Here is a 26,426-nt window from a genome sequence, read left to right as displayed (position 1 = left end):
ACTCTCTGATTAAATTAGGGTTTCGGACTGTCAAAAGAGGGGTAAAGAAGAAGGTGAAGCCGACTTAAAATATGTGGGCCTTAAATTGGCAAAATGGGCCGACTTAAAATCTGTGGGCCTTAAATTAGTGAAATGGGCTGAAATAGAAAACCCAATTTTCCTGTGAACCTTATTCATGTTGATGGTTTTTGGTCATTATTAGCTCATTTGGATGTGCTTTTAAAATTACTGAAAAGGTTTTTAGTGGAAAAAAGTTTTTAAAACCAATCCTTAGTAAAAATACAAGTAAATTATGAAAAAACACTTAAAGTGCTTCTTGAAAGAAGCACATAATTGGTGTTTCTTGCAAAAAGCACTTTAAGTGCTTTTGGAACCTAAAAGTATTTTCCCTAAAAGCGTTTTCAATCATTTTAAAAGCACATCCAAACGAGCCATATGTTTTGAATGGCTTCTCAAGTGTCTTATTTGCGCATTTCTTTATCAGCCCTTAGATTAATCTCAATATCTAGAGTTATAACACAACCTTAAGCTACAACCGGGTCAAAGTAACCCATTGATCTCTCTTTGCGACCCAGGATCTCACTTCCACTCTCTCTACGCCTTTTCGCCTTTAAAGTTCATTAAAATAATTGCCGGCACTGCATAAGAACTTATATAATCATCGTTTTGTCTTTCAATATTAATAGTATCTCTTTGCTTTTCTGTTTCTTCTACTCCAAGTATCCACAGCCTCCGTTGACACAACTTAAGTATCATGTTGTGCCGTTGAAGATGGACAAAGATTCCGTGGAGACGTCTTTCGGTCATGGTTCCAAGGTTGACACTCTTCTGCCCGGTCATCCTCTCGTTCTTACTTCTCTGCCCACCGGCACTGCTTCTCTCAACCTTGTCAAAGTCACCGAGTGGGATGTGTACAACGACGGACGACTGATTGTTCATGGGGTTGAGAACTTCTTCGATCCGGCTTTCCAAACTCTCAGCTATCCGCAGTACGACGTGATGAAGGTGAAAGAGGATTCTTCTCAAGGATTTTTCTGGTGGCCAAAGGCAGTGGAGATTATTAGTTGGTTTCTCTTACTAGCAGTGCTGGCTGCTTTCACCTATCTGCTAATTCCTGCTTTTATTTTTTGTAATAAACCGACTGAGGATGGAGAGTATCCACTTCTGCATTAGGTTCTTGGCGTTTTATGGTACTTAGTTAAGGTTGTAACTCTTTACAGTATTCCAATTTTTTTAATTAACTGTATTTCCTTACTTTCTTGACACAATTTTTCTTACTGTTAAGTGCGTGAAGAAATTGATCAAATCTACGTAATAGACTCATCAAAAATCATATTTGTATCTTCTGAGATAATTAATGTTTCTCTGTTTCTTTGTTTGGATATTAATTTGTTTCTTATTGTGTAAAAAAACTTAATTGTTTTTTCGGCTAATACATATATATTATAGCACAAATCAAATTTGGTCTAGCTATTGGAGGATGAAAATACGTACTCCAATAGATCAACAGAGCCACGAATGTCCCCAAATCGATGTCTCTTTCGTGTATCCTCTATTTCTTTCCGACATGTGCATGCCACTTAACTGTAAAATGTAAATACCAAAAAAAAGGGGCAGCCACCGACGCCATCAGCGTCAACCCCAGCTCTCACTTGTAGTCGTCGAAGGGCCCTGTCATCCTCTCGTTGTTACTTCCCTGCCCACCGGCATTGACGGATACACTTCTCTTGACCAAGTCAAAGTCACTGAGTGGGATGTCTACAACGATGGAAGACTGATTGTTCATGGGGTTGAGGACTTTGATCCGGCTTTCCAAACTTTAAGGTCATCTCCAACCAAAGGTTGGCCAGAGGGTTCGTTTTAGCCCTCTGGTCCTCCAAGAAATTAATATTTTAATGAATAGTGCATGGCCATATTTCTTACCATCTCCAACCGAGGGCCAAAAGACCATAGGACTCATTTTAGCCGTGTCACAAACAAAACATCTCCAACCGAGGGCCAAAGGGCCAAACATATTATTTAAATTTAAAAACTACAACAACTTAAATTAAATACACGTTTACCATATATAAATGCACATTTACCATCTCTAATAGGAAGCTTATATCTGGGGCACCCATTATATTTGTCCCACGTCGGGAGAGAATTGAGCAACCAAAAACTTGCATGTGTGACACCCATTATATTTGTCCCACATCGGCTGTGGGAGAGGTTTGAGCAATCAAACATGCTTACCAATCACCTTTTTGGGCCTTAATTAAATTTTCTTTTTAAATTTTTGCCCAAAAAAAAATTAAAAAATAACGGTTAGTTGACGTTAGCTAGCTGTTGAGATTCAAATTTCTTAGCCTGGCCCGGGGCCAGTTGGCTATCTCATTTGGGCCGCCCGATTGGCCTTTTGGCCTTTTTTTGTCCAATGGGGCCCACGAGAACTTTGGCATAGCCCTCGGTTGGAGACGGTTTTAGGGCTATTTTCGACCTTCTGGCCCTCTGAACCCTTGGTTGGAGATGACCTAAGGCATCCGTAGTATGATGTGATGAATGTGAAAGAGGGATCTTCACAAGGATTTCATGGGCTGAAAGGTGCATTAGAGATTATTAGTTGGTTTCTCTTAGGCTGTGGTGGCTGCCTTCACTTATATGCTAATTCGTTCATTTATTTTTTCTAAGAAGCCATATAAGGGCGGTTTATATGCACCTCTGCATAATTAGGTTCTTGGCGTTCGAGAGGTATACTAAAGTTGTAACAAAGTTATGTATTTATTAGAGAGAATAATTAGTATTTGCTTTCTATAAAATCCGTGGTGTTCATGTGTTACATATTATCATTTTATTTCTAACCCAATTTACAATATTTTGTACCCATATAAGATTAAGTATAATTATAGGTGCTACATCTACAATGAGTACATGACTATGTGAAACTATGAAACTGTATCAATTGCTTTCTTGGGCAATGATGAGTCGATATTATATTATACATTTTATTTTTTTCTTATTTATAATTTATTGGTGATTTTGCTTGCATTTTGATACTTTGATTTATATTCTTAACGTAGACACACAACTCCTTCTTGAGCAAAAAATAATCAAACGGATAATTTTAGAGTGATTCCAATTGGAAGATGTTCACGAATCTTTCAACTTGTTCGTATCAAAGTTTCACATTTTTCTACTAAGCAGTTAATTTATGGTGATGAAATAAAGGACCAACACGCGAAGCTATCAAAGTGACGTTTTTGGCTTTTTGGCATCCAAGATGGTGTCTTTTTGTGACATCCCACATCGCCCAAGGGGGTGATCCTTAAATGTATATTCCCATCCCTACCTAGCGCGAGGCCTTTTGGGAGCTCACTGGTTTCGGGTTCCGTAGGAACTCTAAAGGTAAGCGAGTAGCGTGCGAGAGCATTCCCAGGATGGGTGACCCATCAGGAAGTTCTCGTGTGAGTTCCCAGAAACAAAACCGTGAGGGCGTGGTCGGGGCCCAAAGCGGACAATATCGTGCTACGGTGGTGGAGCGGGCCCGGGAAGTGGTCCCCTTCCGGGCCGAGATGTGACGATTTGGTATCAGAGCCTAACCTTGGCCGTGGTGTGCCGATGAGGACGTCGGGCCCCTAAGGGGGGTGGATTGTGACATCCCACATCGCCCAGGAGAGTGATCCTTAAATGTATATTCCCATCCCTACCTAGTGCGATGCCTTTTGGGAGCTCACTTGCTTCGGGTTCCGTAGGAACTCCGAAGTTAAGCGAATAGCGTGCGAGAGCATTCCCAGGATGAGTGACCCATCGGGAAGTTCTCATGTGAGTTCCCAGAAACAAAACCGTGAGGGCGTGGTTGGGGCCCAAAGAGGACAATATCGTGCTACGGTGGTGGAGCGGGCCTGAGAAGTGGTCCCCCCTCGGGCTGGGATGTGACACTTTTGCTATTAGGTTCATGTTGGAACTTGGAGAGGATGTTCGAAGCTTTAATTCAAGTAGTTTTGGATTTGATTTGGAGCCCTGAAGACCCAGAAACGTGGCTGGGTAGATTCCCATTATTGATTAGGATTATGTTTCCTAGTTTCTCTTAATTTATTATGTTTCCTAGTTTTAAGAATACATTTTATAGGAAGGATTTTATTTTGTAGTAGCATAAATAAGACCTATTAGCCATTAGCGTTCTCCACGCACTACTTTGGAGAATTCGGCTTAGAGAGCTTTTGACGATTTAAGTTTATTTACAAGGTGTTTTTTATCCATGTTCTTAATGGTATTTTTCTTTATGATTGTGTGTAACTAATCTCTTTTGCTAGGATGAGGCCATGAGTCTTAGCAATAATATGTAGTTTCTTTTCAATTTACTTATGATATATGCAAGCAGGTTTTGAATTATTAATTTCCGTGTTGAAATTATCTAATTGTCTTGATGCTTGATCACCATTAGGATATTTAGAAAAGTAATTTGATGCAATTTTGGTCAGAGGATTGTCCTTGAAATTGACGAAGGTTTCTTGTGGTTAATAATTGTAATTTTACTTAGGATGAATATCACGTCTTACAGGTTGCACGATTTTTCAAGGGGTTTTCAGAAAGATTAATGAGTCTTATATGTTTAGATTTGACCTGAGTAGAGCATACTTTAGAAAAACCTAACCTTCAAAATATTCATGTATAAGTTAGCTTGGGGTCCAAGTAGAGCATACTTTAGGAAAACTTAACCTTCAAAATATGCATGTATAAGCCATAAGTAATTGAGAGAATTACGTAGGATTGTTAAGATGACGGTAAACCATATGCTTTTACAACTTGATTTTTGAAAATTGTTTTCCTTTTGCTGATTTATTTAATTATTTTTATTCATATTCGTTTTTATTATTTTAAATTGCAAAATCAATTTTTTCTAAAACTTTGTTTTAGATAATTAATTAAGATTTAATTTTAATATAAATTATTTTAAATAATCTTCGTGGAAATTAACAACCTTGCATGAGCATTCTTATTACAACTACTTTATTGTCTTGCAAGGATTTTAAAATGTTTTTATTCATACTTTTACAAATGGTAAAAATCCTATCGGGCAATCTCGTAAGGTCTTGGCCTCTCAGTAATTTCAATGGCTGATTCCATCTCTCTTCCAGTTGGCGAACAATCACTGTGACTGAAACCACCATGCTCAGTAGACGGTGTTCTATCTGTTCCTCGAAAACATTGCGCGATTCAGTGTCGTTTGAGTAGACAGATGGACTTGGCGGGAAGATGGTGTTACCTTTCAGTTCACCCTTCTTAAAAGTAAACGAATTTAAGTCCTTTTTGTCGTAAATTCTTAGCATGACACAAAATTTTCTCCACAATGAGGCTTCTGGATTGAGTTGCGAGAAGATGCCCTTGTGTTCGTACAAGAACATGGCAGCAAATATGAGCAGAGCTAATGTTGAAGCAACACCGGCTATGAGAAAGAGGCCCCAAAAGCTCTCGAGGCTGAGACTGTTGGGAGAGACAACGCTGTTAGGGTCTGCACAACTTGACTGATTGTGGAACAACATCTTCTCAATCTCTTTCGTTTTGTTTCCCTCGGTCACGCTTAAGATTGCCCTGGAAACGTCACGAGCAAGAGGCGAACCATTTGGGAAGACCTACACAAGTCACAAAGTGAAAGTGTCAAAAGACGGTATTAGGAAAATATTTATAGTAATTCTTCTCGAGGAGTTAAGTATAAGCCAAGGATAATTAAACTTATGCAACACTTTAATCCTCCGACTCGAAACTCACACTCTCAATTGAAAGGACACAAAATAATCCCACATGACATGAGAAAACAGACATTTGAACATGATAGAGACAAAGGAGCGAAAGTAGGTGAACTTACAAAGGCAAAACCATCAGCTTTAAATGTCGGCTCAACCAAGGTGTATTTTGAGCAATACTTTGCAAGAAATAGTTTCATATAGGGTGTCTCGTCGAAAGCTGCCGAGATGCCATGTTTATTACTCCCGTTTTGAAAAAGTTTATGCAACTCTTCAGGGGTATCATAGGTCACAAGTCTGTCATCTGGAAAGCCTAGTTGTTTCAGAATCCCAAGAACGAAAGAACCTGATAGGTAGGCAACAGAGTCCCTATTCTTGAGGAGCAAGTTAACATCAGTAACAGTTGGTTGGAGCTGTTGAACTGTTAACAGAGATGTCAAACTTGCAGTGTAACTTTGGGTCAGGATGAGGACCACAAAGCACCAGATTATCACCACAAATCGAGCCAAGTTGCTCACTACTCGCTCCCCTGTAACGAAAATTTCAAAAGACAAAGAAATGGAGAACTATGAGTCATGGATGTTATAAGTTTGAGGGATACCTTACAATGGAAAGCATTAAATTTGCTTAGTTTCTATGGAGAGTAAATTAAGATGAGCGAACTTACTGTGTGCGAAAACCATGGTTGAGAATGAGAACCAAAAACTTGTACCGATTTGGTGATGTGGAGGCCCCCGAAAGTCTTCGTTGATCCGATGTTCAAGAACCCAAACAACGAAACCAATGAATATGAAAAAACAACCGCTCGTTACCCAAAGGTCCCATGTCAAGGGCTTCAAGAACACCCAAGCATTCTTGTTTTTGTTGTCTTTGATAGGCACAATCATGGACACACCAGATTCTGTGTATGGCAATGTGAAGTCCACATATAAGGATCTGTTTGCTCTAATGGTGATATCCCCCACTGCCGCGTCATAGTTCTATCAAGAAAAAATGTTACCATGTCAGCTACGAAATCAGATAAGTTTGTTAGATTAGGGAGAAAAGACTCTTACCTTGAGATACACTTCATTGACCAAGTCATTGTAATTGCCAGCAGTCGAACCATTAGGCCTTGCATAGGGAATAAGCTCATAAGGAACAGCGTAGGGTAGCAATTTTATTACAGATTCGAAGATGCTTATGCAATATCCACCATTGACCGTGGTTTTGTTGGTTCTAGGATCATGTGTGACATTTACAAATTCCAAAAACCCTTGCCTGACCGGGACTAGAATTCGCAGCTTAGTGTCAGGTGTAGGAATCTGCCAACCCTTTGGAGCAGATGTGGTGTCTCCAGGCCATATAATAGATCCAAGACTAGCATTGGAAGTAGAATATTTGCTTGTTTTTTTCAAATTTAAGTTTCTTTGAAGACCATTTCGGGGTGTCCAAAATCCAATTCGTTTTTCCCCACTTCCAATCACATTAACGATCTCAAAAGTTGATGATTGTAATTGGCCATTGAAAAGATTGAAATCTCCTGAAAGGCCTTTAAAATTTGTACCTGATAGTTCTTTGACAAGCTGAGGACCATTTTGTGAGACCCCAAATCTTTCCAGATCAGTATTACTAGAGTTTCCGGAAGTATTCTTCTTTCCGAAGCTGAAGTTTTTAGCCCCAACTTTCTCAGCAGCCATGGCCAGTGCCCAAGCAACATCATACGCCCACAATCCGAACACATTCAGTTTAACGTCCTGGACAGTTGGATTGTCTTGTTGAAATTTCCCCTTCCATCTAACTCGAAAACTCTCAAGCCCTTTTGAATTTGGGTAATAAGTTTTTATACCCAAAACCCCTTGCATATTTTCTACGCCAGAGGAATTTATGGAACTAAACCTGTTGGTCATCCCATCAGTCATTATCCAAGCATACCCTGCCTTCATCATGCCGATCTCTTTTGCCTTGTTGAAAATTCGCAAACCGAGAGATGGTAACATGTGCACGATGAAGACCTGAGTTTGCATTCCCTTTAACTTGTAAAGCTCAGTAGCAATTTGGTCATCAGTAGCATTTGGAGAAATGACAGTCCGGTAGGGGATTCGAGCATCAACTTCTTGCAAGGCATCAGAGAGGTAAGGTATGACTCCTTCCCCATACTCGTTTTGGACGTAGATAGGCACAACTTCCCTCCAGCCAAATGCTTGGATGATAGCACTAATGGCTTTCACTTGGGATGAATCATTTTGTGCGGCTCTTATGAAATATGTACTTCTGATTGAAGTGAGAGATGGGCTTGTTGCTGAGTAAGAGATTATGGGGACTTGGGCTTTCTGTCCAAGGTTGATTAGGAAGTTGGCCTGCATTGATGATGCAGGCCCTATGATTGCTTGCACTTGAACATTCTTTATCAGGTCTAGAGCTGTTCATTCAAACAAGAAAATGTTAAATCAATCTCCCCGACGTGGGATTCACGCTCCGATTGAGTATTCAAAACTTCACGGGTACTTGTTAGAATGTGACCGTCCAACTCAAAACTCATTGACAATGAACATGAGATGCCCAAGATTTCTTAAACTATTTTGCAAGGCTATTATTCCCCTGACATGAGATTTATACTTTCAAAACTAATTGAGTACATAAATGGGTTAATGCTAGAATGTGAGTGTCTAAATCAAAATCAATGAACAATAACTAGATAAGCACCAAAATCATTTAAAACTATTATGAAAGGCTCTCAACAGAGGGGGATTAATTGGAAGGAGCAAAAACAAAACATGAACACAGATAAAAGAGATAGAATTACCTGCAGAAGCTGTGACAACAACATCTAAAGGGGAGTTCCTTTTGTGCAGAACAAGCCTGGTTTTGTAGTTAGAGTTAGAGGCATAGAAATCGGATAGGGCGATTTCGATGCAGCTCAGCTGCATCTTCCCATACCAGGCATCAAAGTCAAGAACCAGACCCACATGAAATGGGGTAGTCTTATTGTTTTGCGACATGGCCAGGAAAGTAGTCTTAGAAAATAAGAACAAGAAGAACGAAGCAAAAAGGTAGCTTCTGCAGCTAGCTTTCTTGGCCATGTTGGAAATTTTTTTTGGGAAGCTTTTCAAGCTTTGCAATTCATGACTTCAAGAAAATGGAGTCTACGTTTATATAGACTATTACATAAATTAATACAAGTACAAGGAGCATCCAACACTCCAAATCCATTGGCTGTGATAGCATGTAATTTCATGCTATGAGCATCTCCAAAAAAATGCATTTAAGTTTGCTGTCCTCATTCAGCGAGTCAATGTCAGATTGTCAATAGTGGTGGATGTCTCTAAAAGTTGAAAATTCAAAGGTATTATTTGTCTCATTACATTGTCCAAGTGTAGCTTTGACAAATCAAAGACGCGTTTATATTTGCATGTGGAAAAAAAAAATTAGTACAGATATTTGCTCACCTAGTGTGTGGTGGAAATGGAATGGTCACTTTCGAATTCCGTGCAGTGACTTAAAATTGATGACATGAATTAGTAATACTGCATAATACTATAATAGTGAGTGTCGTACTGACAAATGAAATAAAAGATAATATCTTGACAAAATGATCTGCCCAATCTTTGGCAAATGAGAATGCAATAAAACAAAAAAATGAGCAACAACTATCAAGCGAGAGGAGTCTTAGAGCAACTCCACTCCTAAAACTTTGCGCTAATATTCAGCCTATTTATTCATTTCAGTGAACAGTAATAGCCATTAATGAACAGTAATAGGTTAAAGCATCTCCACCCCCAAAAAAATGTGCTGGCACCCAGTCTAAAAATGCGCTGGCACAAACGATCTCCACCCTACAAAATGCGCTGGCACCCAGTCTATTTAAAATATTAAATAATTTTTTTATAAAATAAAAAAAAAGTTTTAATTTCGGATAGGATTTTTAAACAATCTCGTCACGCCACGTGTCATTATCCGAACGTACTATTTTTTGAATAGATTTCCGCTAAGATTTTCAACCAATCCCAACAACCCACGTGTCACTTCCTGTTTATAATAATTTAGGCAAGATTTCGATAAGATTTTTAACCAATCTTGTCACGCCACGTGTCATTATCCGAACGTACTATTTTGTAGATAAATTTCTGATAAGATTTTCAACCAATCCCGACACGCCACGTGTCACTTCCTATTTACAATAATTTAGCCAAGATTTCGATAAGATTTTCAACCAATCACGTAGTGCCACGTGGCATTGTCCAGAACCTCATCTTCTCTTTTTTTTGTCCATATAAACCCTACATCCCTACATCCATCTTCACACTAAACTCAATCCTTTTTTTTAGCTCAGAATTCTTCTTTATCGTTTTCAAATCTTGAGTTCTTACAATGTCTTCTTCAAGGAGATCGTATAAACAGTTACAAGAGCAGCAGAAAAGGTTGTTGGCACAACAGGAAGAATTGGTCAATCTTGACCAAGGTGGAGGTGGAGATGAGGCATTCGCAATGGAGGAGGATGAGGATGATCACCATAGAAGGCGGAGGGCCTCACATTCCCGCCGTATCATGGAAGCTATGGGTCAGATAGCCCAACCCAGACATGCGGCAAACATCAATAGAAGAAGGGAAAGACGAGGTAAAGATCTCTTGGAAGATTATTTTATTCCCAACAGCGTTTTCCCTGATCATGTTTTTAGACGTCGTTTTAGAATGCAACGAAGTTTGTTTGATAAAATCATGAGTGATGTTTGCAACCATGATCCATATTTTGTGCAAAAAGAGGATGCTTTTCATGTTCTAGGTCTTCTTCCTGAGCAAAAAATTACGGCTGCCTTGCGAATGTTTGCATATGGAGCATCTGCAGATCAAGTGGATGAGATCGCAAGGATGGGAAAAACAACAGTTCTGGAGTCCCTGATGCGGTTTTGCTCTGCAATTGAAGCCCTCTACACCAATGAGTACCTTCTGCAACCCACGCCAAGGGACATGCGAAGGCTTCTGAGGAAGGGTGAGATGCGAGGCTTCCCTGGCATGATTGGAAGCATTGACTGCATGCACTGGACATGGAAAAACTGTCCAAGTGCGTGGCAAGGAGTTTATGGCGACAGAAAAGGAGCCAAAAGCATCATTTTGGTAGCGGTGGCTTCTTTTGATACATGAATTTGACATGCTTTTTTTGGTGTTCCAGGAGCTTAGAATGACCTAAATGTCCTTGCTCAATCTCCAGTGTTTGATGAACTGCTACAAGGAAATGGGCCGAGATGCACATATTGGGTTAATGGTAATAAATACGAGGGACCATACTACCTTGCAGATGGTATTTACCCAAGGTGGTCAACATTTGTCAAAACAGTGTCACATCCGCAAAATGAAAAAGAGAAACACTTCGCAAAGTGTCAAGAAGGGTGTAGGAAGGATGTCGAGCGTTGTTTTGGTATCCTGCAAGCTCGTTGGGCCATTGTCAGGGCTGCAGCTAGAATGTTTGATGTCGAGGCTCTTCGATCCATCATGATGACGTGTATTATTCTCCACAACATGATTGTTGAAGACGAGTATGATTATGATGTCGTCGATGAATACGAGCCGGATCCGATGAACAACTCAAGAACACAAATCTACTATGCTCATGACCGGACCGAAGATCCCGTGCAACACGAGCCGTTGGAACGGGATAGACGTTACAATGAATTGATCGTTCAACGGTACACTTCATTGCAAGAGCCATACTGGCACATAACCCGCCAGAATGACTTGATTGACCATCAGTGGAGATTGCACGAAGGCGAAGATAATTAAAATAAGGCTTGTGGTTGAAGAATAAGGTGTATTGTTTTTTAAGTAATCTTATTTAGTGTGTTTATTTTTTTTTAAGTTTAAATGGTGAGGTTATGTAATTTTATTTGGTGTTTTTTTTTAAATGTTTATTTGGTGAGTTTATGTAATCTTATTCAAATATTTAAATAAAGTACAAAAATTACATAAGAAATTAAATAAAGTTCTAAAAGTAAATATGAAATTACATAACAAATTAAATAAAGTTCTAAAAGTAAATAAGAAATTACATAAAAAAATTAAATAAAGTTCTAAAAGTAAATAAGAAATTACATAACAAATTAAATAAAGTTCTAAAAATAAATAAGAAATTACATAAGAAATTAAATAAAGTAGTACAAATAAATGCGAAATTATACAAAGTCTGTGGAGTTAGGATACGTGGTGCTAGGATCTTGGTTGCTAGGATTTCTGTAGCGGGAACCCTCTTGACTTGTTTCGGCATCTTTTGCACGCCTCATTCGCACGACATCTCTTTTTTCTGATGTCCAAAAATATTTTAAATTCGGAGACAGTCCTACTAGAGACTTGTTCATAGTGTCACGATTTGTTTGAGCCATCATTTCTTCTCTAAGCATCTCATTCTCTTGATGAAGTGCTTCTCTAATCATCTCGTTCTCTCGATTAACTATTTCTCTTTGTCTCTCAGCCGCCGCATCACGAGCCTCAGTAGCTGTTATTATTGCTGCCATAGCAGTAGCTTTTTCCTCATCTTTAGCCTTTTCCCATGCCATGTTCAGTTCACCTTGACGAGTAAGTTCCTCCATATATTTAGTGTAGTCATTTTTGGAAGAACTACCTTTTTTCTTTGATGCCTTTTTACCTTGAGGCCTGAGGGATTGACGAGTCGGTTGGGTCTCTGGCACTTGTTTAGGCGTCCCTTCCGTGTCTTCAAATGTGTTGGCTTCTTGTTCGGCTGTGTCTGCTTCTGGTGAACTGTGTAGACCCATACCGTGCATGACAACTTCTGGACCGGTTGCCACAATTTTGTATCTAGGGCAATCTTTGACAATTTGCCAACATTCCCATTTGTTGAATGATTTGTTATGGTTCTTTGCATTGTAGAATGCTTGTGCTTGTAGTGTCTATAAAAATATGGGATAAGATAGTATTAAAAAATACGGGTGTAACATAAATAAATAAATTAAAATATTGATGGATGTGTAATGCATATAAATTACATAAGAAATTACATAGAAATTACATAAGAAATTAAATAAATTAAAATATTGATGTGGGTGTAACACAAATAAATAAATTAAAATATTGATAGGCGTGGAATGCATATTACATAGAAATTACATAAGAAATTAAATTAATTAAAATATTAATGTGGGTGGAATGCATATAAATAAATAAAAATATTGTTACCCCATCCGCTAAACTTGTCCCACTACGCAGATTACCAGAAGCATGAGAGAGGGCGTTTTTCCAACAAGTAAAGGATGCGTTGAGTTTTTTCCAACGACCTTGAAGACCTTGACTAGATCTGACATCTTTTCCATGTACATCGCAAAACGATTTCGTAATTTTACTCCACATTTCTCGCTTATCCATCTCATTACCCATAATCGGGTCATGAGTAGTGCGAACCCAATATTCACACAACGTAACATCTTCACTGAGCTTCCACGAAGTCATTTTTTTCTCTTAAAGTGTACAAAATATTCAAATGTAGAAAGTGTAGAAAATATTGAAATGTGGTGTAAGGTGGAAGATGAGGGTTTGGTATTTATAGAAAAAAAATTATTTTTTTAAAATTTTTCTGTATTTTTTAAAAAAAATTTCACAATTTTTAATTAATTTTTAATAAATTTTAATGTTGTAATTAATCTGGACCGTTGGATTTGAAAAATAATCAAATCCAACAGCCAATCAGCTGCCACGTGGCCAACGGTCAAAATTCTGACCGTTGGGCCTTTTTTTTTTTTTTAATTTTTGGTGAAAAAAGGTGGACCGTTAATATGTGATCGGACGGTCCATTTTAAAAGTCAAATTTTAATTTTTTTTACCGTTGGAAATCCAACGGCCTACAAAAACTAGCCGTTAGAAATCCAACGACTCTGAGGAGGGCCACGTGGCCCTCACCCGTTCGAACCCACTTGCGCTGAAACGCGGGGCCTACGCGCTACAGCGCTGTCGGCCACTCGCGCCCAGTCGCGAGTGTTGTGCACGCGCCAGGGAAATGGACCGGCTTCTGGGTCTGTCCGAAATGGGCTGACCTGCTGCCTGGCATGGGCTGGGTGCCAGGCTGTTTCACGGGCTGGAGGGTTTGGACAGGGTGCCGGGCTGCTATTTGGACAGGGTGCTGGGCAATTTGGCTTGGGGTGGATTTGCTCTAAAAAGGGAAGAGATCCCAACTGCAAGGCGCCAAAGCCATCACCCAAAAAAGAGTAAGTAAAACATAACAACAATTTAAACACTCCACATAACTAACAACATAAGCACTAAATTATGTAAATTAATTATGAATGCGTGTATATCTGGTGCTATCATAATTCAACGAATAATTATACAATTTTTTTTATTTTTTATTTTTACAATAGTACAAGATATATTCCATTGTTAGGTTTACAAAAAGTTTATGTCAATTAAATTGAGGGTTTTGGATAATTAACTATTCAAGTGGTGGACAACCTTGGTGGTTTGGGTCTTCCTTGTCAAACCATTGCGTTTCGGTTTCAAACCTTTCTCCTACTCCCCTTAGTGTAGATTATTGTAGAATATTGTTTGTACTTAAAAAAAAAAAAAAAAACTTGCACATATTTTCTATAGCATCTATGTGCTCTTTTGTTGTGAAGGTATGGAAACTGCTTCACATATTTTCTTTGAGTGCTCTTTTGCACGTAAAATTTGGTCTTCTGTTTTGGAATTATTCAAAGTTCAATATTTATTTCAAGATATTTTTAGCTTTTTCCATTATCCTTTACAACAAGGTTTTGGTACCCAAGTGCAATTGCTTTGGTGGGTTATGATTCGAGTTGGTCTTTATTCTATTTGGCCTACTCGCAAGTCGCAACACTGTTCGTTTTCATGTGAAGGTTGTTTCCATCAATTATGTTGTAAGGTCTATTAAATGTCAACTCCTTGAAATTGATTCTTTCAATTCCGGCTATATGAAGAATTCTGTGGAAGAGCTTTGCATTCTTCATTCTATTGGTGTACGTGGATGTCCTGCTAAGGCTCCAAAAATTATTGAGGTGTTGTGGTGCCCGCCTTTTCAGTCTTGGATCAAAGTGAATACTGATGGTGCTGCAAGAGGTTCCCCTGGTGTGGCTGCATTTGGTGGTATCTTTCGAGATTTTATGGGTAATTCTCTTGGTTGTTTTGTGGGTTCAATAGGCTTGGCCTCTTCTTTGGATGCCGAACTACATGCTGTTATTCATGCTGTATCTTTAGCTTAGGATAAAGGTTGGCATTCCTTATGGATTGAATGTGACTCCTCACTGGTTGTTCATCTTCACCTTCCTTGACATATATCCCATGGAAGCTTTTGGTCAGTTGGCATAACTGTCGAGTTTTACCATTTTCCATGCAGGTTTAGATTTCTCATATTTTTAGAGAGGGTAATCAAGTTGCTGATTATTTGGCCAATTATAGTGTTGATCACCTCGGTGTCCATTGGTAGGATTCATGCCCTCCTTTTGCTGCAGCTGCTTATTCTCAAAACCTTTCTAAGCTTCCTTGTTATAGGTTTTGCTAAAAGAGGTTTTCAATTGTTGTTATGAATTCTTTAATAGTCTGGGCTTGGCTTTATGTCCCCCCTGACATATTGTATTTTTCTTGTTTATCAATAAATTCTCCTCAAAGTCTCTTCCCATGATAGCAAGGAGTGGGACGGACTTTGTGGCCAAATTTGACATTACGCTATCCGACGCAAGTGTGAAAAAAAAAAAAAAAAACCAAAGGCAAGTTATGTGGGTTGTAAGCGATAGTACTGCCAAGTTTGAAAATATTTAAAAACGAAAAGCAAGTCCTGGTGGTTATAAGCTACAGTAATGCCGACATTAAGCTATTCGACGCAAGTTTAAAAATATTAAAAAAACAAAAAGCAAATCCTGTCAGTTATAAGCGATAGTACTGCTTTGTTATCCGACATTTAAACAGGTTGTCGAAAATGTCTTATCTGACAGTACATTATATAAAACCGCCATAAGTCTCTGACACAATAAGCCACTTTTGTAGTAGTACGGTCTAGTGGTATTTATCTTCATTTGTAAGTGAGAGGTCTTATGTTCGATTTTCGTCAAAGATGAATTTGAACACATTATTGCTAGCCAATTGTGAGGTTTAGCCCACTCCCCTCCCCTTAGTGTAGATGATACCGTTTGTTAAAAAAAATAAAATAGGTATAAGCAAAAGTTAAGGTATACAAATAAAAATGAAGAAGGAAGAAACAAATCTAAGAACATGTGGAAATAGGGGTGGGTTCGGTACGGATAACATACCAAAACCCTCGAACCAATTACTATACCAAACTTTCGGTTTGACAAAATCTATTACCATTACCGTACCAAACTTTTGGTATACCGAAGTTCAGTTGGCATGGTATGGCAATGGTAATTGCCACTTTGTTTTGACAAAAATTGTTTTTATTTTTTAACCCAATTCAAGGGCAAAACTTTTTTTTTTTGGGTACCTTTATCTCATACATTGTAGCCTAAATTCATCTATTATTCATCATTCACAATTCACGCACCCAATAACTCAAATAATGCATCAAGATTCATGATGAAAATTAAGCTTACAATCCAAATAGAACTTAGGAACCAAAACAAATAGAAGTTAACAATCCAAATAGAAGTTAAAGTTTCAAACCAAATGAAAATTGGAACTAAACTTCAAAAAGTAAAATTCATTGATTAATTCTTCAAGCTTGAAATGTCGAAGCTTTTGGAGGAGGCATTGAACTTGTAGAAGATTGAGCTTGTGTCAAGCCTACATTACAAACAAAGAAAACATATTAGTACTAGGAAGAATTAAAGTTAAAAACCATTTAATAACAAATTTACTAAAAAAATTAAAGCACATCTTACTTGTTTCCACTTTTTCCATTTCCTTATAAAATTGAAGCATATATTTCGTTGGTTTTTTATAGAAGTTTACTTCATCCGCCATAAGCTAATCACTATTACACACCAGTGTCTCTATAATTTTAGGAATCAAGGATGCCCTAAAAGGGTCCACAACTCTCCTCCCTAGGCTAAATGCATTTTCACTAGCTAAGGTAGAAGTGAGGATTGCAAAGATATCCTTGGCTATTTGTGAAAGAATTGGAAATTCTTTTGTGTTTGATTTCCACCAACTCAAGAGATCAAAGTCACCAATAACAATACTAATATAAGTAGAGTTTTCTTTTCAAATTATTTGAATATTATAAATATATAAATATATATTATAAATATGTGTTAATATATATATATATATAATTATATTTTTGGTACGGTACGGTAATACCGTGGTAATAGTATTTATTACCAATACTGTACCATTACTGATTGGCACAAAGTCGGTATGTTATGGTTGACAATTCAGTTGTCACGGAAATTTGGCAAAATAATCCACCCCTATGTGGGAATGAAGTGAATAATTTTCCTAAAGTTGTTTATGTAGATATGACTATGTCAAGCATTCAGAAATATAGTAAGAAATGATGACTTCATCTAAAATGAGATTCCAGAAGATATATTGTAGCTCAAGGCAAAACCTAGTTTCCGAGAAATTGTTGGGTAGGAGATCAAGGCTGCCAATGACATCAATTCATAACTAAATATGTTGAATATTGTTGAAATAGTGATGTGCTCAACATGTATTTGATATATAGATCAACTTGAAGCGTCGCTGGTAAATCGCTAAGGTGATATTACGTACGAATCATCCAATTCTATACCTGAAGGCTCTTCCTCCTTTTTGAAGCTACACAATTAGCTTTGATTCATAAAGTTCACGTCTAAGATATTTGCGGCAGCCTACCCCCTCATGCCTGGTGGCGGCGGTTCTTAGATGGGGCTGTTGGGGCTAGGATTTTTATTTTTTCATAAACATGGAGTTGACATGATTATGCAAGAGAGAAAGAAATATACAAGGTAAGATGTTCTATCCGTTATTAAAAACTTGGGTTAAAAACCTATTTGATGCCAATATGCCAATAAGCACGATGTTTTCTTTTCTTTTCTAATACAAGCGATATTTCTACTCTAAATTACTCAAAGTGACTCGGAACGCAACGAGTTGAAGAGGAAGACCCTAAATATCAGGGCAATCAACCACTTGCATATCTCTGTTTTTCTTAGGAACATAAATTTGTACACCTGATACACCTTGCATAGAAATTTTGACCGATGAGTTCATCAACTTTAAACGATTAGCGATCCCATAAGTAGTGATCCAAACATAGCCTTGGAGCACATCATAATTTAAATTTGATTAGATCAAGTTGACATTGATACAAAATTAATACCTAGGATCCAAATCTTCAAATCGCTGGTTGAATCACAGGATCATGCATGATTGATTACTGGACGTTCCAGTCCATTATTACGAAAAGTAAACCACTTAGAGTCCCATTCGTCGTATTTTCCTAATATGACTCGAATTCTACTCCACAATGAGGCTTCTGGACCAAGCTGGTTTAGTTGTATCGACATATCCTCGAGTTCTCCAGACAAAGACATGGCAGCAAATATGAGCAGAGCCACTATTGAAACACCGACAGAAATGAGAAAGAGGCCCCAAAAGCTTTCAAGGCTGAGACTATTGGAAGATATCAGACTGTTGGGGTCTGCACAGCTTGCTTGTTTCTTGAACCACTGGCTCTCAATCGCTTTCATCTGGTCTCCCTAGGTGACATTTAAGATTGCCCTCGAAACATCACGACTAAGAGGTGAACCTTTTGGGAACACCTGAAAATTACAAAATCAAAGGAAAAAAATGTTTGAATATATATATATATATATATATATATATATATATATGGGAGATCATCATAGAGACAAAATCTATTGGTAAGCAGGTTAACTTACAAAGGCAAAACCATTGGCTTTAAATGTTGGGTCCATTGAAATATATTTTGAGCAGTATGTTGCAAGAAAAACTTTCATGTAGGGTTGTTCATCGAAAGCTGCAGAAATACCATTTTTTCTGCTACCATTGCGAAAAAGCTGGTTCAACTCTTCTGCAGAGTTATAGGTCTTAAGATTTTCATCCCGAAATCCCATCTCTCTCATAATCTTGTAAACAAAAGAACCTATTTGATAGCCAACATTATGCCCGTTGTTTAAGAGGAAGTTTTCATCAGTAACAGTTGGTTGGAGTTGTTGAACTGTTAAAAGAGATGATAAACTTGCAGTGTAACTTTGAACTAGAATGAGGACAACAAAGCACCATATGATCACCACTAATCTAGCCAAGTTGCTCACTAATCGCTCCCCTGGTGCAAAAGGAACGAACAATATAGTTAGTAGTACATTGTGGAATTATAAGTATAAAACACACTGTACAATTTGGGATTTACTTTTTCAGGCATATTTATAATGGAAGGCATGGAAAATGTTGAGCTACTTTGAAGAGAAAAAAAATTGTTTCAGTTAGCTGTTTGCACTAAGATATAGAGTACCACCACTACCAAGAACTTACCGTGTGCAAAAACCATGGTTGAGAAGGAGTACCAAAAGATTGTGCCAATTTGGTGATTGCAAGGGCCACGAAAGTCTTCATTAACCCGATGCTCAAGGACCCAGACAACAAAACCAATGAATACAAAAGAACAAGCGCTTGTTATCCAAAGGTCCCATGTCAAGGGCTTCAAGAACACCCATGCATTCTTACTGTTGTTATCTATGATTGGCACAATCGTGGACACCCCAGATTCTGTGAATGGCAATGTAAAATCAACATATGAGGACCTGTTTCCTCTGATGGTTATATCTCGTACTGCAGCATCATATTTCTATCAATAAAAAATGCCACTGTTAGTAAAGAAATGTGATTTTGTTTAGAATCTTTAGATTAGGAAAAATAGCTTAGAATATGTCTTAACCCAAGTCATCATAACTGCCAGCAGCCTCACCATTAGACGTTGCATAGGGATGAAGATCGTAAGGTACATCGTATGGTAACACTTATATTACAGCTTCCAAGACGTCTATGCAGTATCCACCATTTATAGTGGTTTTCTTAGTCCTAGGGTCATGTGTTACAATTAAAAATTCAGAAAACCCTGTGTTTACCAGGACTATAATTTTCAGCCGTTTCTGTTCACTGGTAGGAATCTGCCAACCCTTTGGAGCAGATGTGGTGTCTCCAGGCCATATAATTGATCGGAGACCAACAACATTAGGTGTAGGATATTTGCTTTTCTTTGTGGAATTGAAAGTCCATTTTGAGGTGTCCAATATCCAACCAATTTTCCCCTTTTCCAAGGACATTAACTATCTGAAAAGTTGATGGTTGCAGTTCGCCGTTAAGAAGACTGAAATCTCCTAAAAGGCCTTTGAAACTTGTAGCTAGTAATGCTTGGACAAGTTGAGGACCATTTTGCGAGATACCAAATCCTTCTAGAGCGGTAGTACTAGAATTCCGAGTAGAGTTCTTCTTCTGGAAGCTGAACTTGTTAGCCCCAACTTTCTCAACAGCCATGGCCAGCGCCCAAGCAGCATCATAGGCCCAGAATCCGAAAACATTGAGTTTGACATCATGCACAGTTGGATTGTCATGTTGGAATTTCCTCTTCCATCTAACTCTTAAACTTTCAAGCTCATTTGTATTTGGGACAAAGTTTTTATCCCAACCACTGATTACAGATTTTAGAATTAATTGTTTTGAATTATATTTTAGGAGGAATGTTCGAACACAAGGCAATGAAGAAAAAGGTTTTTTCAAATGTGCAGAGCTCTATCACCGAGAGCAATAAAACACAGAGTATTTTAATTTGAATTAGCACAACTCTTAAAGCTCTATTCAAGCTAAAGCCCTAGGCTTAGCAAGGTCATATTTAACAAAACAAAAATCACACAACAATAACACAATTTTGATTCACATCTTAACCTTTAAACACATGCAGCAACTTTGATAGTTGGCATACACATGCATTGCATCATGGCAGGTTGTAATAACCACCTTTCGGCTTGCACACAGCAGCTCACATCTCTGCTGTCTTTCAATCTCCTTTCGGCTAACACATGGAGGAAACAATGATCTTTGTAGTTGCTGAAAAACACCCTGGAAAGAAACTGACAGCTTGTTTTAACCATTAACAACCTGTTTTTATTTGACTTTCCAACACACCTCCTCAAATTAAAACGCCTTTATCCCTAGCATTTCACGAAGCAACTTGAATGGCTTAACCGGCAGTGGCTTAGTGAAGATGTCTGCCACTTGTTCCTTCGTGTGACAATAGACAAGCTCAATTGTCTTTTGCTTCACATGATCCCTCAAAAAATGGAACCTGGTATCGATGTGCTTACTCCTTCCATGTTGGACTGGATTCCTAGCAAGCTTGATAGCTGAGATGTTATCCACATGAATCACAGTCGATTCCACTTGTGGATGACACACTGACTTCAACAGATTTCTTAACCAAATTGCCTCACACACGGTTGAGGCTACAACAACGTACTCGGCTTCACACGATGACAAAGCAACAATTGATTGCTTCTTTGAAGTCCATGAGAAAGCTGTTGATCCTAGAAAAAACACATAGCCAGTTGTGCTTTTCCTTTCATCTTGGTCACCTCCCCAATCACTATCTAATAACCAAATAATTTTGCATCTTCACCAAAATTATAAAACAGACCATATTTAGAGTACCTCTTATGTACCTCAAAATTCTCTTGGCGGCCAGCCAATGAGACTCCTTGGTGTTTCCATGTATCGACTCACGAGTCCAACACCATAAACTATATCAGGTCTTGTGATTGTAAGGTACCTTAGGCTTCCAACCAAGCTTTTGTACACGGTTGAGTTTACAAACTCACCTTCTCCTTCCTTAGACAGCTTCAATCCAGTTGCAACTGGAGTGTTGACAATATTGCACTTGTCCATATTGAATTTCTCCAATATATCTCTCATGTACTTTTGTTGAGAAATGTAGATACCATCACTTCCTTGCTTCACTTCTATGCCAAGAAAGTATGACATTAATCCATTGTCAGTCATCTCGAATTCACTGAAATGGATTGCTTGAACTCACAGAACATTGCTTCATTATTTCCTGTAAACAACAAGTCATCTACATAGAGACAAATAATTAAGAACTCCCCTTTTGCACCATTCTTCATGTAAACTGAATGCTCGTATGGACATTTCTGAAATCCATTTTGGTGAAGGTAGTTGTCAATCCTTGAGTTCCAAGCTCGTGGTGCTTGCTTGAGGCCATACAAAGCCTTCTTCAAACGATACACCTTATCTTCTTTTCCCTGTACTTGGAAGCCTTCTGGTTGTTCCACGTACACTTCTTCCTCAAGAACTCCATTAAGGAAGGCTGACTTGACATCTAATTGATAAATTTTCCATTTATGCTGAGCGGCAAGAGAGATTAGTAATCTTACCGTGTCAAGTCTTGCAACTGGAGCATAGACTTCATCATAGTCCACTCCATACTTCTGTTTGTAGCCCTTTGCTACAAGCCTTGATTTGTATCGATCCACACTCCCATCTGCAGTGCGTTTGATCTTGTAAACCCACTTGACACCAATAGCCTTCTGATTTGGTGGGAGCTTTGTCAACTCCCAAGTGTCATTCTTCTCGATGGCATGGATCTCTTCTTCCATGGCTTTTTTCCAACAATTTTCTTCCACAGCTTCATTGAATGAGAGAGGCTCATGGTCTGCATAGAAGCAGAAAAAATTGGTTTCTTCTTCTTCTTGTCCATAAATCTCTGAGACTCCTTAACCTCACTGGAGTTGAGGAGCTGCTTTCCTCACTAGATGTAGGACCACTCCTTGCAATTCTGTGCACTGAGTTGTTGTGATTGTTTGAGCAGGTTGTTGCTCAACAGGTGGTACAACTTCTGGTTCTTCAAAATCAGTGGAGACGATCTTCTCTTTACTGACTTCTTTGTTGTTCCACATCCATGCCTCTTCTTCACTGAAGATGACATCTCTACTAACCACTAGTTTGCCAGTTAGTGGGTTGTAGAGCTTGTACGCCTTGGACTCTTCACTATAGCCCACAAACACACACTTCTCACCTCTATCATCAAGTTTCCTCCTCTTGGCTTCTGGAACTTGAGCATATGCAACACACCCAAAAATTCTTAGGTGTGTAACATTCGGCTTGTATCCACTCCAAGCCTCCTGTGGTGTCATCCTCTTGACACTCTTTGTTGGACATCGATTCAACAAATAAATCGAACAAGCTACAGCTTCTGCCCATAACTCTTTTGGCAAATTCTTCTCCTTAAGCATGGACCTTGTCATGTCAAGGATGGTTCGATTCTTTCTTTCGGCTATCCCATTTTGCTGTGGGGTATAGGCAGCAGTAAGTTGATGCCTAATTCCTTGCTCCTTGCAGTATGCTTGGAAAGCATTAGAGGTGTACTCTCCACCTCTATCTGATCTCACAGCCACAAGCTTGTGGTTGCTTTCAGCCTCTGTGAGTGCCTTGAACTCCTTGAAGATTCTTAGGGCAGCCGACTTCTCCTTGAGAAAGTAAACCCAAGTCTTCCTACTAAAATCATCAATGAAAGTAATAAAATACCTATTACCTCCATAAGACATGGGATCCAATGGACCACATATATCTGTGTGCACCAACTGCAGTGGTGCCCTTGCTCTCCATGTATCACCAACAGGGAATGATAGTCGTGCTTGCTTGCCAAGCGCACAACCTTCACATACTTGGCGTGTGGCTTCAATTTGGGGTAAACCACGAACCATTCCTCCACTTGACAACAACTTTAGGCCATTGAAATGAAGATGGCCAAATCGAAGATGCCATTTCCATGACTCATCTTCCATCACACCGATGTTGCAACTTCCAATCTTTGTGTTCAACTTCAACAGAAACATTCGGTTCTTTGACATTTGAACACGTGCAATAAGTTTTCTCCTTGCTTGCATTCCTGAGAGTGAGAAACATATTCTCCATATGTATAATGTACCCTTTCTGGAGCAGTTGACCAATGCTTAGAATGTTGCTCTTCATACCTGGTATGTAGTAGGTATCAGAGATGTATTCTTCTTTACCATCCTTCTGGATGATCTTGATCTTCCCTTTGCCTTCAACTGGAAACTTTGAGGAGTCACCAAGACTTACAGATCCATAGGCCCCATCTTTTAGTTCGGCAAAAAACTCCTTCTTTCCACACATGTGATTGCTTGCACCAGAGTCCAAATACCAAACATCTTGTTGGCTACTGGAATCATGGTGTGCTAGCAAGACTGTAAGTTCTTCATTAGTATTTCCACTTGATTCTGCCATGTTGACATGCTCGCCATTTTTATGTGAACATTCATTGGCATACTGTCCATATTGCTTGCAATTATGACATTAGATATGCGCCTTTCCTCGAGTAGATTTCCACTCTTGAGACTGACCTCGATTTTGTGCATAGCCTCGACCTCTTCCTCGAGCTCGTCCTCGGCTACGGTTAGATGAACTCCCACGACATGAGTTCCACTGCCCACGACCTTTATTTGGTTTGTCAATATTCAACTTTGACTCCAAAGCTTGCTCTAGCGTTGTGGGGCTTGCATTCTTCTGAATGCGTTGCTCGTGAACTAGAGGGATCCTAGTAGCTCATCTGCGCTCATCACCTCCAAATCCTTGGATTCCTCAATGGCAGTCACCATATGCTCAAACTTAGATGTGAGTGACCGGAGTATCTTCTCCACAACTCGTACTTCATCGAGTCTCTCGCCATTTCTCCTCATCTGATTTACTATCACAATGAGCCTTGAGTGATAGTCGGAGATGCTCTCTCCTTCATTCATGTGAGCAGTTTCAAAATCTGCTCTAAGTGACTGTAATCTCACTTTCTTGACCCAATCTACTCCTTTGTAGATTGTACTGAGTGTGTCCCATACTTGCTTGCTCGTTGTTGCTTCTGCAACCTTCTCGAACGTTGAATCTAGACCCTGGTATAGAAGATACAGTGCCTTCTGGTCCTTCTTTCGTAAGTCCTTGAGAGTGTTCCTTTGTTCTGCAGTATATGTAGCTTCTTGCTCGGCAGTGGGTACAACATACCCACTACTGACAACTTCCCATAGCTCCTGTGATCCAAACAATGCTTTGAATTGGATGCACCATCTTTCATAATTTTCTTTCTTCAATGTGGGAACCTGGAGTTGCACTAAATTGGACGCCATAGCTACTGCACTTGCCAGAATGGTATTCTGGCTCTGATACCAATTGTTGGTATTCACAAGAGTTTGCTAACTCAATACCAAAATATGTGGGTGATAAGTTTACAAACTCTATCACACCTCTCACTTTCACTCTCAATAAAATTGGACAAAGAAAGGAAAGAAGTAGCAAGCTTGGTGATAACAAACACTTTGAAATATTAGAAGAGTTTACAACTCTTAAAGCTTACAAGCTGAAATTAAATGAATGGGAATGGATTTGGATGCATGCTCTAAGGCTTAGCAAATGGCCTATTTTACAAACGAAAAAATAAACAATCCAACAATACTAAATGAATGATGGTGTCCCACACGTTACACCCGTTCAAACACATGACAACTTTGATAGTGCATACACATGATTGCACATGAAGGTTTAATAACCACCTTTCGGCTGCCACACAGCAACTCCATCTCTGCTGTCTTTTCATCTCCGTTCGGCTAACACATGAGGAAGCAATGATCTTTGTAGTTGCTGAAAAACACCCGGAAGAAACTGAGAGCTTGTTTTAACCATTAACAACCTGTTTTTATTTGATTTTACAACTGGCAAAAATCCAAGAGGCAAGATCAGGCAACATGTGCACAATGAAAACCTGAGTTTGCATTCCCTTCAATTTGTAAAGCTCGGTAGCAATTTGGTCATCAGTAGCAGTTGGAGAAATGACACTGCGGTAGGGGATTCGAGCATCAACTTCTTGCAAAGCATCAGAAAGGTAAGGAATTACTCCTTCCCCAAACGCATTGTCAACATAGATGAGCACTACTTCTATCCAACCAAAAGCTTTAATGATGGCACTTATGGCTTTCACTTGGGATGAATCATTTAGTGTTGCTTTGAAAAAATATTCACTCCGAATTGAAGTAAGAGTTAGGCTTGTTGCTGAATATGAAATTATGGGTACTTGGGCTTTGTCTCCAAGGCTGATTACGAAGTTGGTCTGCGTTGATGATTCGGGTCCTATGATGGCTTGCACTCTAGCATTCTTTATAAGGTCTAAAGCTGTTAATTTGAAGATGAAAATGACAACGGAGAATTGAATTAAATATGATGTAGTTTCGAACCTTAAGAGCTCTATCGGAGTCAGTATACAAAAAATTAAATCACCAACTTAATTGTTATGCAAAACAAGCCTTGTCTTGTAGGCAGGTTTCCTTTTGTGACAACAACATTGAAAGGCGATTTCCAGCAGAAGCTGTGACAACAACATCGAAGGGCGATTTCCTTTTGTGCAAAACAAGCCTTGACAACGGAGAATACCAACTCATAAGAAAAAAAAACAAGATGAAAATTACCAGCAGAAGCTGTGACAACAAAATCGAAAGGTGATTTCCTTTTGTGCAAAACAAGCCTTGTCTTGTAGGCAGATTGAGAGGCATAGAAGTCAGAGACGGCCATGCTAATGCAGCTCAGTAGCATCTGCCCAGATTTGGTATCAGAGTTAACGACCATACCCACATTAACTGGGCTAGTCTTAGTGCGTTTTGCTGAGGCCAGGAAAGTAGTCGTAAGCAATAAGAACAATAAGAGAGAGAAAATGGGGTTGCAGCTAGCATTGATGGTCAT

At 38.9% G+C, this 26,426-nt stretch overlaps 1 protein-coding gene and 1 pseudogene across 1 annotated transcript; both read right to left on the bottom strand.

Annotated features, from left to right (window-relative positions):
* Window positions 1-4,904: 4,904 nt before the first annotated feature.
* LOC103949671 (glutamate receptor 2.9) lies at window positions 4,905-8,907 on the bottom strand. The gene is given in 6 exon segments (XM_048588566.1): window positions 4,905-5,171; window positions 5,174-5,612; window positions 5,846-6,252; window positions 6,391-6,703; window positions 6,779-8,124; window positions 8,509-8,907. Coding segments are annotated over 6 exon segments (2,904 nt in total). The 5' UTR covers window positions 8,786-8,907; the 3' UTR covers window positions 4,905-5,049.
* Window positions 8,908-13,600: 4,693 nt separating this feature from the next.
* LOC108867437 lies at window positions 13,601-26,426 on the bottom strand (annotated as a pseudogene).

The sequence above is a fragment of a genome, unplaced genomic scaffold, assembly GCF_019419815.1.
Source record: "Pyrus x bretschneideri cultivar Hongxiangsu unplaced genomic scaffold, Pyrus_bretschneideri_v1 Contig28, whole genome shotgun sequence".
Lineage (NCBI taxonomy): Eukaryota > Viridiplantae > Streptophyta > Magnoliopsida > Rosales > Rosaceae > Pyrus > Pyrus x bretschneideri.
This window is presented reverse-complemented; position numbering and strand designations above follow the sequence as displayed.